This window comes from Gracilinanus agilis, chromosome 6 (genome assembly GCF_016433145.1).
Source record: "Gracilinanus agilis isolate LMUSP501 chromosome 6, AgileGrace, whole genome shotgun sequence".
NCBI lineage: Eukaryota > Metazoa > Chordata > Mammalia > Didelphimorphia > Didelphidae > Gracilinanus > Gracilinanus agilis.
This window is the reverse complement of record NC_058135.1, coordinates 231,339,496-231,359,493: the sequence shown is the minus strand read 5'-3', so window position 1 is coordinate 231,359,493 and position 19,998 is coordinate 231,339,496. Positions and strand designations below refer to the sequence as shown.

Genomic DNA, 19,998 nt, shown 5'->3' with positions numbered 1-19,998 from the left:
CTCGTTTAAAATGGCCTGAAATTCTACCTCTGGCCTTATTTTATCTCAGAAGCAAACCCAGAGGTGATTTACATAACCTACCATTTGAGATGCTATTTGGACATCCACCTATTCAGGCACAACCATTCAACCCTGCCTATACTTCATTGTTAGGAGGGGATACAACCATTGCCACTTATATCAGACAATTACAAACAAAATTGCGAGAACTTCACAACTCTGGAGCTGCTGTTCAAGCAGGCCCCTTAGACTTCTCACTTCATGATTTGAACCCAGGTGATAGCGTGTACATAAAGAATTTCAAACGTACTGGGTTGACTGAACATGCATATGATGGACCATTCCAGGTCCTATTGACTACACCAATAGCCATTAAAATTGGGGAGAGGGACTCATGGATTCATTGCAGTCATGTGAAATGAGTACCCTCTGTTGATAATGAATAATTCTCTGCACTAAGTACAATAATTCAGAGATAAAAGGGAGAAAGAACAAAACCAATTTTCGGTCCATTGACAAAAGCCATTTAGGGGGCAGTTCCCTTTCTTGCATAAAGTGTCCATTCAAAATAAATACATTCAACCCCCCAAAGTTCAAATTTGCCATGTCTCGAAATTCACTCTGGAATTTTTGGTGCAGTGTGTGGTCTCTGCATGCATCTTCATGGCGTCTTCTGGATTCTGGGAGGTAGTACCCTTTTATTTCCCTTTTATCTCTGAATTATTGTAAACTTTAATTTGATTATATTTTCATGATCCATTGAGGGAGACTTGTCTCCAAAGGATCACAGGGAGAATGTAAAGTTGAAAAGACCATGTATCCCTTTAAACTACATTACCCAAACTCCCTTTCACCATACTCATAATTCCTTAAGCCTTTTCCTATTGGTTGTGGGTTTTGTGGGCTGTTTTGATATGGTTGTTGTGGGTGTGGTGACGGGGCTTTTGGGGAGAAGAGGCTGCATGGTAAAGGGTGAGTTGGGACTCTCTTTGCGCTTTTCATAAAATCCTTATAAATATCATACTTTGGAGGCATTGAATATTAATTTTAAAACTTACAGATTACAGGGGTTCCTTTGCTGGCTCCAAGTACGGGACTCTGTTGCACTATCCATACACAAATCCAGGCTCAGTCCGTGGTCACAGGCCCAAGGCAAGGAGGAGCACTAAAACATCAGTGCTTGTGGCCACAGAGGAACAGGGAACTCTGTTCGCAGTTCCAAGGTAGAAAAAAAAAATGCTTGTGGTAGCTCACAGAACAGAGCACAAGCCAGAAGAGTAGTAAGCACACTTCTCCTTAGATCAGATCACCCTAGAAGAAGTGAAAACTTAAAGATCTCTAGAGCTAGCTCTGAAAGCAACTATACAAAGAACATGAAGTTTCAGACAGTGCTCCCTTCATCACAGAACCTAACAATTTTTTTAAGTTAAAAGAAAAATGTGAATTGGTCTCATACCCAAAAATAATTCCTGGAGAAGCTCAAAAAGGATTTAGAAAATCAAATAAGAGAGGCAGAAAAAAAACTGGAAAAAGAAATGAGAATGATCCAGGGAAACCATGAAAAAAGAGTTGACAGTTTGGTTAAAGGAGACACAAAAAAATTGAAGAAAATAATATTTTAAAAAACAGAACAGGCCAATTGGCAAAAGAGACACAAAAATATACTGAAAAAAAGAACTACTTAAGAAAGCAGGATGCAGGGGTAGGGTGGTGGGAAGCAGCTTGTTGACTCAGTGAATTGAGAACCAGGTCCAGAGATGTGAGGTCCTGGGTTCAAATCTGGCCTCAGACACTTTCTAGCTCTGTGACCCTGGGCAAGTAAGTCACTTAACCCACACTTCCTAGCCCTTATTGCTCTTCTGCCATAGAACAAATACATCGTATGCATTCTAACACGGAAGATAAGAGTTTAAAAATAAAATAAAAATGAAGTAAAATTGGCCAAATGGAAAAGAAGGTACAAAAGCTCAATAAAGAAAATAATTCGTTAAAAATCAGAAACATTGGAAAAACATTGACCTGGAAAATAGATCTATTAAGAATTCCGGGACTATGATCAAAAAAGGAGCCTAGATATCATCTTTCAAGAAATTATCAAGGAACACTGCCCTCATACTCTAGAACCAAAGGGTAAAATGGAAGTGGAAAGAATCCACCTCCTGAAAGAGATCCCAAAATGAAAATTCCCAGGAATATCATAGCCAAATTCCAGAATTCCCAAGTGAAGGAGAAAATATTGTAAGCAACGAAAAAGAAACATGGAGTCAAGATAACACAATAAAAAAAAAAACACCTCTCCAACAAAACTAAGCATAATCTGCTAAGGAAAAAATGGGCATTCAATGAAATAGAGGACTTCAGAAAGACCAAGGCTGATATGGGAGGGGGAGGGAAAGAATATGAATCATGTAACCCTGGAAAAATATTCCAAATTAATTAATTAAATAAATGGATTAAAAAACAAAAAAGAAAATCTAACATTCTTTATAATTCACATTGTGGACAATGTGATTTTTCAAGAAGATATCTATTACATCAAATGTTGTCTACTTGTAGATATAGATATATATGTACACATATGCATACATATAAATTACAAATAACTAAGAACTATATTTAAAATAATATGTAATCAGAAAGAATAATTACCAAATCTATTATGCATGTCTCTGTTTTCTACTTTGATTTTTTTGGAGCTAATTATTTTATCTTTTCCCCAGAGCATATATATTATATGTATTTTCCCAATTACATGTAATAACAATTTTCAACATGCATTTTCTGAAATTATAAGATTAAAATTGTCTCCCTCCTTTCCAGCCCTCCAAACTCTCGAGGATAGTAAGCCATTTGATCTGGGTTATACATGTATTATTATGCAAAACATACCTTATTGTGGTAAGAGAATACTCATATAAAACCAAAACCCCAAAATAAAACCATAAACAAACTAATGTGAAAATAATAATAATAAAATTTAATTTAATTTAATTTAAAAAAAGACCAAAGCCAAATAGAAAATATGATTCTCATATACTAGCCTTAAAAAAAGCATAAAAAGGTAAACAGGAAAGAAAAATTATAAGGGATTCAATAAGGTTCAACTGTTTATATCCCTATATGGGAAAATAAGATTCACAAGTCCTAAAATCTTTATAATTATTAGGGCAGTTAGAAGGAGTATACATATACAGAAAGTAAGGATGAGAGTTGAGTATGATGGGATGAAATCTAAAAAATTAAAACTAAGGGGTGAGAAAGAAGAATGCACTGGGAGAAAATGTACTGGGAGAAGAGTTATGGGACAAGTAGAACTGGGTAAATTATCTCATACAAAAGATGAACAAAAGAGCTTTTACAGCTCTTTTTGTCATGGTAAAGATTTGGAAAGTGATATTGGAAAATGGCTGAAGTAGTTGTGGTATATAACTGTGATGGAATACGATTGTGCTCTAAGAAATTACAAGCAGGATGATTCCAGAAAAACCTAAGACTTACATGAACTGACACAGAGTGAACAGAAGTAGGAGAACACTGTACACCATAGCAACAATATTGTATGACAAACTGTTTTTTTAAATTGACTTTTACAAACATTTTTTTTCTGTTTGGATAAAGTCAACACTAATATATAAATAGTTTCTTGGATTCCTGGAAGACTCACATTGTTCTTTCCATTCCACTTATTTCTATCCTCCTGTAAACACATCAAAGGCAGCATCAAAGTATGGCTTGAACATAAGTTTTTTAGCAGCCACTGTAGCCTAAAGCACTAATGGGTACTGTAGTGGGGATCACATCTTCATGACTGAATTTTTATCTGAACCAGAGGTAAATACTGTAAAGTAGGCAGCAAAAAACCTCAGAAGAATAATCCAGAGGGACAAAATCACTTGCAAAGAGGCAGGACTGGGTAGTAAAAAAAAATCAATAGGCTTAGAATGAGACATGGATTCTAAATCCATTTTTGTCATTAACTGGCTATAGGACTTGGAACAAGTTATTTAACCTCTTCTAGTCTATTTCTTTTGTATTAAACAATGTCTAAAATGTTCCCTTTTTCCTTAAAAATTCTTCAAATGAAATACCAAAAGATGTAGAGCAAGTTTCTCTCAGGCAGAATAGTCATACCTTTGCTGATCTCTACATTTTGCAGCTCAAAAATGTCTATGTCCATTGCTCCTCCTTTTGTCCCTTCTGAGAAGTCTATAAGAACCACCTTGTCTGCAATACCCTGTGTAAAACAACAACAATCACCATTCAGTATTGCAAGAAAACAAGGGTATTCACTTCAGAAATGATCAGGTCCAGAATTTAGCACATTTTAGAACATACTGAACAATGACTTGCAACACTTATAATCCAACACAGATCACATGTGATCTTTCAAGATGAAAAAGATTTCATGTCTGTAAAATAACAAAAATGTCAAAAGATAAATGAACAAATGAACTGCTAATAGATATAAAAATTAAGGAATGCAATCTATTTGTACTGGCTTTTAAAAATCAGGATTCTGGAAGGGTTTTAAATCAGTGTTTATCTGAGAAAAGGCTAGCCTTCAAAAACGCACTAGAAAATCATAGGGAGAATGAGATGAGAAAAAGGAGAGTGATTACATTTTTGCTGCTGATATTAGAAAATGTCCTTCTTTTGAAATCATAATTTTAATTTTGAAAAACTAAAAAATGTCTGTTGAATGAGTGAATGAGTGGTAGATTCCTACCGACCTCAAGGGATTGATGGGCAGCCAGAATTATTAGTTTTCTTCAAGGCTCAACTCAAGTTTTCCAAAGCTATATAATCCAAATTGTCTCCTCCCTCTATTTCTTCCCCCCTCACAGAGCTGGCAAACAATTCAATCTAGGTTATAAATGTATTATCACACTAAATATATTCCCATACTGTTCATTTTTGCAAGTGAATAATCTAATAAAACCAAATTCCCAAAACATATACCCAAATAAACAAGTGAAAAATTATGTGCTTTCATCTGCATTCCTACTCCACCAGATCTTTCTCTGGAGATGGATGGTATTTTTCATCATAAATCTCTCAGAATTGTCCTGGATCATTGTATTGCTGTTAGTAAGTCTATCACAGTTGACCATTCCACAGTTAATTGCTATTAGTATGTACAATGTTTTCCTGGTTCTGCTCATTTCGCTCTGCGACAGTTCATGGAGGTCTTTCCAGCTCTTTCTGAAATCATCCTGTTCATCATTCTTTACAGCACAATAGTATTCTATCACTATCATATACCACAATTCATTCAGTCATTATTCAGTTGCCATATGGACATCCCTTTAGTTTCCAATTCTTTGCCATCACAAAAAGAGCAGCTATAAATATTTTTGTATAAGTAGGTCCTTTTCCATTTTTAAAAATTTCTTTGTAATATAAACATAGTAGTGGTATTACTAGATCAAAGGGTATGCACTGTTTTATAGCCCTTTGGGCATGATCCCAAATTGCCCTCCAGAATGGTTGGATCAGTTTACAACTCCACCAGCAATGCATTAGTGTCCCAATTTTGCCACATCCCCTCCAACATTTATCATTTTCCTTTTCTGTCATATTGGCCAATCTGAGAGGTTTGAGGTGGTACCTCGGAGTTGTATAATTTGCATTTCTCTAATCAAGAGAGATTTAGAAAATTTTCCCACATGATTATTGATAGCTTTGATTTCTTCATCTGAAAATTGCTTAATCATATCCTTTGACCATCTGTCAATTGGGGAATGACTTGCATTCTTATAAATTTGACTGCTAAACATTTTTCATAAATATTACCTCATTTAATCTTCACAATGACCCTTTGAGGTAGGTTCTATTATTATCCTCATTTTACAGTTGAGAAAACTGAGGGAAATAGAGGTTAAGTAAGTGACTTACCCATACTCACATAGCTAGCAATTGTCTGAGGCTAGATTTGAACTAAGGTCTTCTTGACTCCAAGCTCAATATTCTATAAGCTGCCTCTAAGAAAACTGCCCTTATTTTTCTCAGTATGAGTTAGTGCCTCTGATAGAGCTAGTTGACTCCCTTAGTAACTGGGAACCAGAATCTAATTCTATAAGGACTTGAGATATCAATGTTGCAATGGTAGGAACAGAATTCATGTAGGTTTTACACAAGACAATGGAGAAATGCATGGAAGGAGGAAGCCAATTGCAGCATGGTAACAATAAAGAACTGTGCAGAAGTATAAAGGGCATTAAAGACATGGAGGAAGTGGGTCCATCAGTGAAGAATAATGTCAAAGTGGTCTAGAAGAGGACCCCCAGCACACTAAGGAAACTCTTGGTGGAAGATTTATGAGAAGACAAGGACAAGAATTAGAGTCTGGATGAGGTTGGGATGGATTATGATCTTCACTATTTTTATATTTATCAACCTCCTGGAAGTCAATTGATGGAAGCAAAAATGCTCATAGTTGATATACTAATGGATTACTGTGGAAACATCCAAGAATCAATATTATATCAATACAACTCCAAATCAGACTCTCATACTACATAGTTTTTGTTAATATAAAGTCCTATAGCTAAACATCAAACAAATTAATAAATAGATTTTATATTTTAACACAGAAACAACCTTAAGCCTTGAACTTCCTTAACAAAGAATGATTCTAAGGCTAAGGATAATAAATTTAGAGATGGAGAAGGTTCCAAGGCCAATAAATCCAAACCTCACATTTTACATGTGGGGAAACAAAGACACAAAGATATTAAGTTACTTGTCTAGGGTCTTACAGCCAAGAAAGTTTTGGGATGAGATCTGAATCTAGGTTAGCCACCTACCTGTCTCACTAGGTCTTTGGAGCCCTAACAACTCTGGCACCACCTTTGTCTCCAAATATTTTCTTTCAATTAAATTTGTGCCCATATCAATTGTAGAGACAAGTGAAGTTACTTAGTACTTTTTCAACTGATACTTAAAACACAAACATTCAATTCAATAAGTTGCATTCTTTATTTTCAGTGAATACTCATTCATCAAAAACAGTAGTCTAAAAATGTCAAAAATCTCCTTCAAGACAATGAAAAATAGAAAAACTTCTGCTCTTAAAAAAATCCACTTGCTGATGAATTCAACAGAAATTGTTGGTTCAGAATATAAAGTGGGGAGAGAAGAGAGGAAGATGAGGAGTTAGATTGTAAGCTCCTTGATGGCAGGGACTGTTTTTTATATGTTTTTAACTCTTACCTTTTGTTTTGGAATCAAGAACCACAAGGGCTAGACAAGTGGGATCAAGTGACTTGCCCAGGGTCACACAGCTGGGAAGTGTCTTGGGCCAGATTTGAACCTAGGTCCTCCTGACTCTAGGTCTGGCTCTCTATCCATTGAGCCACCTAGCTGCCCATTTTTTGTCTTTTTGTATCCCCAGTACTTAGCACACTGCCAGACACATAGTAGGTGCTTAATGTTTATTGATTGGTTGACTGATAGACATCTCTGAAGTAATCAACTTAGGTTATCTTCACCTTGGAGGAATTTGTACAAGATTAGGGGATATGACAGATATAACCAGAAAACAGTACTCTCTCTCTCTCTCTCTCTCTCTCTCTCTCTCTCTCTCTCTATATATATATATATATATATATATATATATATATATATATATATATATATATACATACTTCATTTACTTATTTTTTTTTGCCAAATTAATTATAAAGAAGTATCATGATAAAGAAGGGACATGGAGACTAAACCTATGATTTCATTGATCCGGGGAATAGGATCTTAGATAAAACACCCTCTATCAACAATGCAGGGGGGCAGCTGGGGAGCTCAGTGGATTGAGAGCCAGGCTTAGAGCTGGGAGGTCCTGGGTTCAAGTTTGGCCTCAGACCCTTCTTAGCTGTGTGACCCTGGGTAAGTCACTTAACCCCCATTGCCTAGCCTTACCCCTCTTCTGCCTGAGAACCAATACATAGTATTGATTCTAAGGTGGAAGGTAAAGGTTTAAAAAACAAAACAAAACAATGCAGGTCAGAACCTACTCTGATATTTCTAGGCCTCGAGGCCAGATTTCTGTCCAGAAACACATAGCAACTCTCTGAAATGAATAGTGTTCATATAAACCTAATGCCTTCTATAAGTAATTTTTATATAATTATGAGTTTTGTTAATTTGGCCTATGTAAACATTGGTTGAAAATTAATAATTCAGAGGTCATGTTAATAAAAGTGAAAAATATAGCTCCTCTCTGTGGCTAGACATAGGTAATATTCCTAAGGATGTACATACTAGCTACAGTGAAGGAAAAATAAAATATGGCAAACTACATGTAAATAATAAAGTCGATGGCTCTATCCAATACTATAAAAACTTTTTGTTGTCTGTAGATAAGAGACATCTACAGTCTTGGTCTTGAATAAATGATTCCTTCAACCAGCTACTTACTTAGATCAAAGGAAGTTCTTAACAAACATAAAAGTATTTGTTCACCTCCTCTTTCTTTCTGGACCTTGAACAGGGAATGCTAACTTATTTAGATAACATATTCCACCAGCAGCAAGCTTAATACTCACACAGAATATTCCCTTTTCCCCCCAGGCAGATTCCCCCTTCCTCTACTCTATTCCTAATACCAAGGAGAGATGTTTACTTATGAATCCTAAAATGCCCTAGAATGCTGCTGGCTGTGTATTCTAAGCAAGCCTGGAGAGGTGCACAAACCAAATGTCTCTGAGGAAGGTGAAGCTGTTATCAACTAATAAATTTGTTTCTTTTCATTTTGGCTACTCAGATTAGTTGACCCAGTGAGTGGATCTGTCTGGTGGGTGAGATTTTCCCTGGGTTTTCCTGGAATCTAGGCTGAGAAATTTAATTTTAACACTGGCCAAAAAAGCTTAGTACACTTTTTAAAAAATCCTATCTTTTGTATGAATCATAGTTGTTCTAGAAAATGGATTTAACTCATCTGAACACAATTTACAAAGTGAAGAAACAGTAAAAGGAATACAAACACTACAAGAAATACAACTTCTCTGCAGGCTGTACTTCATTCACAAAATACAGCTAAATAAATCATAAACTATCAAATCAGGGTTAACAAGTATCAAAGTATGCTGGGCTATGTTGCCAAGGCAATAGCAGAGAAATCCTATAGGGGCTAGACTATAATAATCTGAAAGAAAAAAAAGGAAAAACTACCCAAAGCCCAAAACAGAGTCATCATTTTCTCAAAAATAAATGCAAACTAAAGAAGGATGATATTAAATCATCAAGCTCAATAAAAGCCACAGTTTTTCTGTTGATTATCATGAGGATATTGTTCAAATATAACTATTTCAAAGCATATTTCATGATTAACTGTTAACTGTGCAACAATATCACAGATAAAAACCTTCAGCTGTTTTTAATAAACTTACTAAGTATATTTTAAGGGAAAATGAGGTAAATTTATAAGACAATTTGAAACTCTTTTTGCATGTCAAAAATCTAAATTGAAATAAAAGTATACTAGAAACTGTTAACATGTTCATCAACAAATATGATAAAAATCTTATACCTTTGCTAAAATTGCTAATACACAAGCAATCCCCAGCTCTCCACTTCCAACCACAGTAATTTTGTTGACACTTTTGTTTTCTTGATTTTTTGAATTTATGTCTGAGATACCTAGAAAAAGAGATTAATTTGTTAGCAAAATTTTAAAATGATACAGAAATCTTTGACATTTTTTCTTTTTCTTTTGAACACATTTAAATAAAATAAGATGAAAAATAGTATGCTTCAATCTGCACTTAGAATCTACTTTTTTTTCTTCTGGAGATGGAGAGCATTCTTTTTCGTAAGTCCTTCAAAATTGTCTTGGATCATAGTATTACTGAGAATAGCTAAGTTTTTCATAGGTCGTCATTGTACAATATTGCTATTTCTGTGTACAACAGTCTCTTGGTTCTGCTTACTTCACTAAGCATTTGATATTACTTACTTGGATATAACATACAATGACTTTTGATTAAAAATATGAAGGGAAGAAAGAAAATGGCAATAAGGGTTTCAAAGTTCCAGAGGCATTATGGTCTCTTACAAGAATACAAACCTTGAGTGATCTTTGAAATATAGGCTAGCAATTCTACCTGCTGAGTCTCAGCAGCAGAAGATAAGGAATACAGAGGAAGCTCCTCCTGAAACTTGATAATCATTTCACTGATTAACCCAGTGATGACTGATTTAGGCTAGGAAATAAACACAAAGAGAAGAATTATTATCTCTAAGACAAAAAGTTCCCTAATTATGATAAAAGTGCATTGTCAAGGTCAGTAATAACCTATTAGAGGGAAGCCCAGAAAATAAGCTTAAAATCAACATCAATTTGAACTCAAATGAGCAATAACCTCAACCAATTAAGAGAACCAAGAAATATTATGTTAACAGTTATGACAAGAACTTTTTAAAAAGAAACATTGATCAGCCATCTACCATTTATATCACAGAAAGCAAGTCAAATTAGAGTCATGTACTTAAAAAAATAAATGAAGTTCTAAGTGTAGGTGACTATTAATATAAACATTAGTTTGGAGATCAACATTTTCTTTCTCCTACCATTAATAAATGTTATTTGACAAATACAAAAGTCAAATACAAAAGTTTGGGCTTTAATTCATTTAAAAATTGACTATTTGTTATAGATATTATGGGATATGCTATGTTGAATTGTTTGGAAAACTTATAATTTTACTGTTTCAAACTAACTTTATGTGACTAGATATTGTTTGAACCTAGAATGCTGCCCTGACCTCTGTAACTCTTCAGAAATACCAGATAGCTACAAGGAATTTTGGGTTCCTCACCCACTCAAAATACACAGTACTTGTTTTGGGTCTTGCCAAGCTTATCCTTTGCCTTCACTCAAATTTTACAGAATGCTTATATTTACTGATAATTTTATCAACCTACTTTGCTTTCAGATTTCCCCCTAGCAAAACTACTTATCTACATACTATGTGGTGTCCTAGCCTAAATCCTATATAATGTAAGTCTTCTAGAGCCATAGAGGGAGCCACACTTTCTTTCCAGCTTTCTCTTCCATCAAATGACCTAATAAATTTCAGATTTTGGATTTTGTTCTTACTAACAACAGTACAACCTAAAGTCTATAATAAGCTGGATTTTTTTCTGTATAAAAATATAAATTTTAAAATTCTACTCCTCTAACCACTGAGCTCAGATAAATTCTTGGATCACCTGTTACTTAAAGTGATGTTGGGAAAGGCCTAGGAACTTGTGAAACTGTTCTGTAATCCAATGACAAGAGGAAAAAATTTTTAAACTTCAATATATCAGCTTATTACATATGACAATATAGGGATGTTTCATACCTAAAATCAGCAGTCCACTATAAAAAATTCTGAAACTTTGCTGAAATATTTGCTCTCATATTTCAGTTAGCTGAAGCACAACATATTAAGAAATAAATCAAGGAATTTTTAAAAAACCTCCATCTTGCAAATTACATCACAAAAATCTAACCTAATTATCTTTCCTGATTTTGATCATTTTTTTTGTCAGCACAATCTATATTGAGTTTAATATTAATTTATCTTTCTATAAAGTGCTATAGTACCTCCTCCCTCACCCACTTCCTTTCAATTTCAAAACATTCTTTTATAAGAAGGCATCAGGTAAGTTATAGTTGGAGGAAAATGTAGTCCTTTTATTATCTGCATTGTTGGCATGGAAGAGAAATATTAAGAAAAATGAAAAAACTTAAAAACAAAAACCAAATGGATCTTACATGACTCCAGTTTTGTAGATAGGGCAGATATATTCTGCCCTGAGCATCCACATGTTTTCCCACTGAAATTCCCATGTTTGCAGTTGGTTTCAAGAAGCAGATAGGGGGTGCAAAAGGGTGAGAATCCAAAATCCAAAAACGAATTGGTATATTATATGTATTACCTATTTAAGACAAAATGAAAACTATTACAAATTCATCTTTAAAAGGTAATAAAATACAAATTGCAACAGATATACTACAGGTAGGCCTAGTTTTGTAGAATGATTTCATTCTGGTAAAAAAAAAAAAAAGCCACAAAATAGATTTCTACAAATTCAGATGGAGGGGTATCAATGGTCCTAGATATGGGATATCACTTACAGGTGATTTTGAGGTCACAGCAAGCCAGTAACTCCAAGAGAGAACTAGATTCCAGGTAATCTAACTCAGTCTAGGACTCTTCCCATTCCTACTCAGTTATATTCTCACCTGCAGTTCATTTTCCTTTGAAGGACTTATATAATTGAGTAAACCTCTCATCCTCTATCACTATACCCCTCTTCATTCCAACATAGACTATAAAAATGTATTTAATACAAAGGAATCCATTAATTCAACCCCTGGGCTCTGAGAACTGTTTTCCCTTTTTCCTTTCACCCAGGTATTTATAAAATATATATTTATATATGATAAAGCACTGGATCTGGAGTCAAGAAGACCTGAGTGCAAATCTGGCCTCAGACTTTACTGGCTATGCAACTCTAGGTAAGTCACTTCATCATGATTTGCTTCCATTTCTTCATTTGTTAAAAAGGGATTATAATAGTAGCTACCTCACAGGGTTATTGTGAAGGTGGGTCAAATGAAATAATATTTGTAAGGCATTTAGCAAAGTGCCTGGTCCACGGTAGGTGATATATAAATGTGAGCTAATATCAATAAATGTATATGTATGTTTATATATATATATGTACATAAAATTATGTAGCTAGATTAAGCTATTAATCAACAGGTCTCAAAGATGGCTCTTTTGGACAAGAATAATTCAATTATTGTACCAAAAATCTATCCACACATGCTAATCGAACTAGGAAATAGACTCAGTATTAAAATATGTATAGGGAATGCAGAAATGATAATCCTAAAACCTTGTGGATCAAACTTCTATTTGAACCAGAATATGTTAGAGATAATCAAGGATATATTATATATCAAAGATCAATCAACATGGCTGTAGCTGATAGTGGGGGTGCCTTCACCAGTCATCCTATAAGACCTACTTCACAGGGCTGCCAGAAGGCTTAAAAGAGAGCAAATGAATGAAAAATGGTTTGCCAAGCAGTGTTTAGTCAGTATTTATTATCCTCACTATGCTCCCTCCTTATGGTCCTCAAACAGATGCTTGGAAATTTTGTCCCAGCAACCTGCAAATATCTTAGAAATTTGGCTTGAAATGTTGTTAGCATCACCTCTCTCATATAAACCAACACCTCAACCCCTACTGCTTCTGACAGGATGAGACAATAGCTAAATCCTCTCTGAAGTAGAATTTTCCTTCGTCTGTCCACCCATTCTCCCATGGAAAGGCAGTGTGGTGCAATGGAAGGCACAAAGAACCTGGAATCAAGAAGAGCAGGATTCAACTCCTGGCCCTGCCTTTTGGCATATGTATGGCTCTAAGGAAGTCACTCAATCTGTTTGGGACTCAATTTCATCAGGTAAGATGAGAGGTTGAATTCTCTCACCTTTAACCTCTTGTCAAGTGTGCCACCAATTCACCCTTCTGGCTATCCAGGTCTGCCGACCATTCTTTTTCCATATACTAATCATTAGTCCAGGTACAAAGACCCTCCTAGCCTGCTCCTTCCCTGCACAGGAGAGATGACAGAGAAATAACAACTCCACACTAGAGAGTCATTCGGGGTGAGGATCAGAAGGTGGGTAGCTTCAACATGCCTCATCCTTCCCACCAACCTTTGCCCTGACCAGCAGGTAGGACTGTGGTCTCAGAACAATAGCCTCTCCCCCTTTAACCCACTCTCCACTTCTTGTTTGAGAAATTATAATGCAATTAATATTACCACTATTGTGAAGGCTGTAAAAATCTGTTAACTATGGCTCCATTGAGAATCCGAGGAATTTAGTGCCAGGCCACTACAGCTGGCCATATACTCCCCATATCCTTAATCTACTCCACCCACCCTCCAACCCCTTATTCTATTGTTAACAACCTTTCCTTCATATTAGGCCTCTGCCCTAGAAATTATTGTATGTATAGTTTGCATTTAATTTTCTATGTGCACATTGCTTCTCCTCATTAGAATGAGAGTTCCTCATAGGATTTATCACTTGTCTATTTGGGTATATGATTCAGGTTTTGGTTTTATAAGATTACTCTTATAAAAAAATGAATAATATGGGAACAGGTTTTGAGTGATAGCACATGTATAACCCAGTGGAATTGCTTGTCAACTCTGGGAGGGGGGAGGGAAAAGGGAAGGGAGAGAACATGAATCAAGTAACCTTGGGAAACTTATGTGTAAATTTATTGCCAGAATAAAATAAAAAAAAATGAAAAAAAAAAAAGAATGAAAGTTCCTTTTTAAATTTTTAATTAATTAATTTAGAATATTTTTCCATAGCTACACGATTCATGTTCTTTCTGCCCCCTCCCATAGTCAATATACAATTCAACTGGGTTTTACAAGTATGATTGATCAAGACCTATTTCCAGGGGATAGATGGGTAGCTCAGTGGATTGAGAGTCAGGCCTAGAGATGGGAGGTCCTAGGTTCAAATCTGGCCTCAGACACTTACTAGCTGTGTGACCCTGGGCAAGTCACTTAACCCCCATTGCCTACCCTTACTACTCTTCTACCTTGGAGCCAATATACAATATTGACTCCAAGACGGAAGGTAAGGGTTTAAAAAAAAAAAAAAAGACCTATTTCCATATTATTAATATTTGCACTAGAGAGATTGTTTCTGCTCCCACAGTTCTTTCTCTGAATGTGGGTAGTGTTCTTTCTCATAAGTCCCTCAGAATTGTCCTGTATCAATGCATTGCTACCATTAGAGAAGTACATTCGATTGTGCCTCAGTGTATCAGTCCCTATGTACAACATTTTCCTGATTCTTCTCCTTTCGCTCTGAATCAATTCTGGAGGTCATTCTGGTTCACATGGAATTCTTCCAGTTCATTATTCCTTTGAGCACAATAGTATTCCATCACAATCTGTTCAGCCAGTTCCCCAAACGAAGGGCATCCCCTCATTTTCCAATTTTTTGCCACCACAAATCATGACTATGAATATTTTTGTACACGTATTTTTCCTCAATATCTCTTTGGGGTACAAACCCAGCAATGGTATGGCTGGATCAAAGGGCAGGCAGTTATTTAAAGCCCTTTGGGCATAATTTCAAATTGCCATCCAGAATGGTTGGATCAATTCACAACTCCACCGGCAATGTATTAGTGTCCCAATTTTGCTACATCCCCTCCAACATTTATTACTTTCCTATGAAAGTTTTTTAAGGACAAGGATTGTTTCATTTTTCTGTTTATATTTTCACATCTAGCGCAACACCAAGTAAATAGTAAGCTCTTAATAAATGCCATTTTGTGGTAGTGTTTAACTTCTGATCCTATGACTCTAAGTCCTTTATTTCCCTTTATCCCTCAAGTCAATCATGAGTCTTTATGGGAGGAAAATAGCAGCTCCTAGACACAAAGAAATGAAGAGACCCCTGGTCCATATGATACCAAGAAACTATGTAAGAGGTATTTAATCCAAGGAAGACATGATTGGGAATGTAAATGATGAGTAAAAGGGTAACTAAGCCAGTTTGAAATATGGTGACAACATCTATAATCTGTATGTGTATAAATTAGTAAACATTGAGAGAATATATATACACATATATGTATATATAAATCAGTATGTTGTAAGAACCAAATTTTGATGATTTGACTAAAATATATGAAAATTATAAATAATAATGGTTGTGGCCAATTCAAAGTATTATTGCTCAAAGTTGAACAAGACCTTTAATAGCTCTTATTTACAAAAGAGGTGAAAAGAATGAAAATAAAGAAATACAAAAGGGTAGAGAAGACATTAGCCTATATAACTAAAGATTGCTCTGGTGCTTGACTCAGCCAGGACTTGTTGACCTTCAACAGGAATTAAACTCTCTCCAGAAGACAGGAAGGGAAAGCCAAGTATCCACTCACCCAAGTTCCCTCCCAGAGGCAGGTCAAGACAATGACTTGAGCTGAAGGTGACTCCTGAGGCCTACTTTCTTCTCTAAGCTGACTTTCTTTTTGAAGCTGCCTCCCTTCTTTGAAGTCCAACTCCTTGAAACTGACTTCCTCTTGGAGTTGACTTTCTTCCCCAGCCCCAGAAATTCAGGGCCTTTTATAGTGGATTCTTGTCTCTTCCCCTTTTCACAGGGGCCAATCACAGCTTCCAATTGTTTAGAACTGCCCAGGGGGCAGTGTTTGTGGAAACCAGTTCTCACCTTCTGGAGGGGTGAATATTCATCAAAGGGGTTCACAGATTCCTGAGGCTGATTGAGTTTCTGGGGGTGTGAATTCTCTAAGTGGTTTGCAAGTTCTTCCACCTAGTTCAAGCTTGTGTTGATTCAATCAAAAGGTGGACAAAGGAGAATTCATTCTGTCTTTACAATCTAGTGAGGTACTTAAGTTAGTGTTAACTCAGGATAGACAAAAGAGAAAAAAATTCTTTCACATTCTCTAGATTCTTTTCCTGACACTGCCCTATCCTGGATGTCCTCCTATGTGCATGACCACTCCCCATCTGTATCTTTGGCTAGACACAGGCCACAATTACTAGCTAAGTACAGAGATTTAATGGCAGCAAGTTGGTCACTAAGTAAGAAATGAACATTTATCAGTAGAAGGAGTCAGTGCTGGGATTACTGTGACCCAGGGAAAAAGGAGCCAAGAATAATTCTCATGCCTCTGTGTTCTGCTCAAGGTCACTAAGCAAGGCTAGGCCTGTTTATGCAGCAGCAGGTGGCTTATCTGAGGAAGGCCCTTTGGAAGGTCCCCTTGGTATGATAGGGCTCCTGGTACTGCCTCTTCATAAACAAAATTCTTTAAGTGTCTCACAGACAGATGTCTCCCAGTATGATGTATAACATGATGTACGGACATAAATGATTCAGCAAGAATCTCTCTACAAATATGTGACTCTAAGGCTGTGCCAAACCTCATGCCTGGCCCCAACTTCCTTCATTTTAGTGTTCAGACCCTGAGAAGAAGCCCAGAGCTGGCAAGTCAAAAAACTAATTTCTAATTGCTTGTTGGCTCTGGGAGATGGGAGGGAAGAAGGGACAGAAAGAACGTGAATCATGTAACCATGGAAAAATGTTCCAAATTAATTAAATAAAAATTTAAAAAAATAACAAAAAAAATAAAAGATATATATTAAATGCCTATTCTGTACAAAGCATTATGCTATGTTTTACATGAGACATAAAAAATTATTTAATAAGGTTCTCTTGAAACTTCTGCCCATTTATCATCTCACCATCAAGATATTTCTTTTTGGCATCTACTTGGATTTAGTTATCTTACTATAATCCCAAAACCTATATCCTCCTAACCAGAGACCGTTCCCTAAAAGTCTTAAGCCTTTCAGCTCTGGGTAGTCTTGGGTCTCACATTGCCAGGATAGGCTATCACCATCTATGCTTCATTCTTCACCACTATCATCTTACCACTAGGAAGGACATGTCTTCTTAGCTTCTACTCTACCTGCCCTTCTCCATCTATTTCCATTTCCATAATTAGAACATTCTAGAACGAAACATAATCAAGTGAACGTTGTTCTTGTTCCTGGAATAGTGAATCAATCTGCTTCCCTATGACTCTACTCACCAATCCTATAACTTTCCAAGGCAAAATAACCTTTCTTATCTGGTGTCTCTCTTTACTAGAAAGTGAGATCTTAGAAGACAGGATTGCCTAGATTTTGCATTTGAATTCCCAATGTTTATTATACTTTGTATTGTTGTATTATTGTGTTTTGCATATATTAGGAGCTTCACAGGTCTTTAAAAAAAAGAAAACTAATTTCTAGATCCTATATCAACTTCTTTTCTACAATTCCATCACTGTCACTGCATAAATAAATAGAGGCCACCAAAGACTGAGGGCCATTTTGTATTATATTTTTCATCAATTTCCATAGCTAAAGAATTCATTCCTTAATGGATCACCATCTAGTGAGAAGTCTGTCCACCATTAGCTAGGCTAGTCTTTGGAGAGAATACTGCTGTTGCTCTGAATGGCACCAACTGAGTTTGTTTCAAGTTTCCCTTCCCTTGGGGAAGGGCACTCCTAGCATTCAGTGGCAGCACTGGGCACACCTAATGCCTTAGAACCTTACTTTCTTTCTTTCTTTTTTTTTTTTTAAACCCTTAACTTCTGTGTATTGACTTATAGGTGGAAGAGTGGTAAGGGTAGGCAATGGGGGTCAAGTGACTTGCCCAGGGTCACACAGCTGGGAAGTGTCTGAGGCCAGATTTGAACCTAGGACCTCCCGTCTCTAGGCCTGGCTCTCAATCCACTGAGCTACCCAGCTGCCCCCAGAACCTTACTTTCTGATGGTACCATTCCACTTGAAAGAAGGAATTATTTTTTCAGGATTCATCCAGTCTTACCATGTAGATGACTGCCAACTCTATCTATAAGGCCAGTCTTGGGTGAAATAAGGAGCAAAAAGCCCTCCAGTTTCCTACCCAGCAATCTCACATTGTCTATTGGTTTTTCAAAATGCTTTGTTAAGGTCTTTCCTTCCTTCTCTCTATTCCATAAAATCTCTTATTTATTCCCTGCTATTGATCTCAGCTAGGTGTCAGAAAAGCAAGTTAATCAGATTAATCCATATTAAAGAGATGATTATTTAGACCTATTCTCTGTCATAGACCTTTTTGGCAGTATAGTGAATCCTTCTCAGAGTAATGTTTTGTTTTGCTTAAAAAAAACACACCTTATTTTCTATCTTAGTAACAACTCTAAGACTTCAGAAGGGCGGCTAGGCAAAGAGGCTCAAGTGATTTGTTCAGGGTCACACAGCTAGGAAGTGCTTGAGGCCATATTTGAAGTCAGGTCCTCCTGACTCCAGGCCCAGGATACTCTACCCACTATGCCACCTAGCTGCCCTGAACAATGTTTTTCAAATGTATAAAATAAAATACAATTGGACTATGAATGAAATCAATAATACTTAAACAATGATAAAAAGTATTTCTTAAAAACAACTTCAACTAATATACTATTGGTAAAAATGTGAATTGATCCAACCATTTTGGAAAGTAATCTGGAGTTATGCCCAAAGAGTTATAAAACTGTGTATACCATTTGACCCAGCAATATCAATATTAGGTCTATTTCCCCGAAGTGATGAAGGAAAAAGGAAAAGAACCTGTATGTTCTAATATGCTCATAGCAGCAATCTGCAGAGGCAAAAATAGAAATTGAGGTGAAGCCCATTAATTGGAAAATGGTTGAAAAAGTTGTAGAATAAGATTGTGATAGAATACTACTGTGCTATAAGAAAAGAAGAACAGGAGGTTTTTAGGGGGAAAAAAACATAGAAAACTGCATGAGATAATTCAGTGTGAAATGAGTAGAACCAAGAGAATGTTGTATACAGTAACAGCAATACTGTTCAAAGAGTAACTGTGATAACTAAGCCATTCTGAGTAATATGGATATTCAAATCAACTACAAAGAACTTAGGAAGGAAAATGCTTTTCACCTACAGAGAAAGAACAGACATATAGAAGTACGTATTATTGTTGTTCAGTCTTTTCAGTCATGCCAGACTTTTCATGACCCCATTGGAGATTTTCTTGGTAAAGATACTGGAATGGCTTGCCATTTCCTTCTCCAGCTCATTTTACAGTTGAGGAAACTGAGGCAAATTGGGTTAAGTGATCTGCCCAGGGTCATACAGCTGGTATTTGAAATCAGATTTTTGAACTCAAGTCTTCCTGACTCGAGGCCCAGGGTACTCTATCCACTGTTCACCTAGCTGCCAATATGTACTGTATTGCTCCCTATATATGTATCAATACTAAATATTGGCCTTCTCCATTGTGGAGTTTGGAGGAAGGGAGGGAGACAACTCGGAACTCAAAATGTAAGGGGGAAAACCCCAAAACTTCATAGACTCTATTGAAGTTAAGAACTCCTGACTTGGGCGCTGTATCTCTATGAAATCATC

The 19,998-nt window shown here is 36.1% G+C and overlaps 1 protein-coding gene across 2 annotated transcripts in view; it reads right to left on the bottom strand.

The window, feature by feature from the left end:
• Positions 1-19,998, bottom strand: part of UEVLD (UEV and lactate/malate dehyrogenase domains) — a 73,556-nt gene that overhangs the window by 37,935 nt on the left and 15,623 nt on the right. For both annotated transcript variants that reach the window (XM_044682426.1, XM_044682427.1), the window contains 4 exons: positions 11,759-11,922; positions 10,064-10,199; positions 9,527-9,636; positions 4,132-4,234 (listed from right to left, as the gene is read on the bottom strand). In XM_044682426.1, the coding sequence (XP_044538361.1) occupies positions 4,132-4,234; positions 9,527-9,636; positions 10,064-10,199; positions 11,759-11,922 (513 nt within the window). The remainder of the gene's footprint in view (positions 1-4,131; positions 4,235-9,526; positions 9,637-10,063; positions 10,200-11,758; positions 11,923-19,998) is intronic.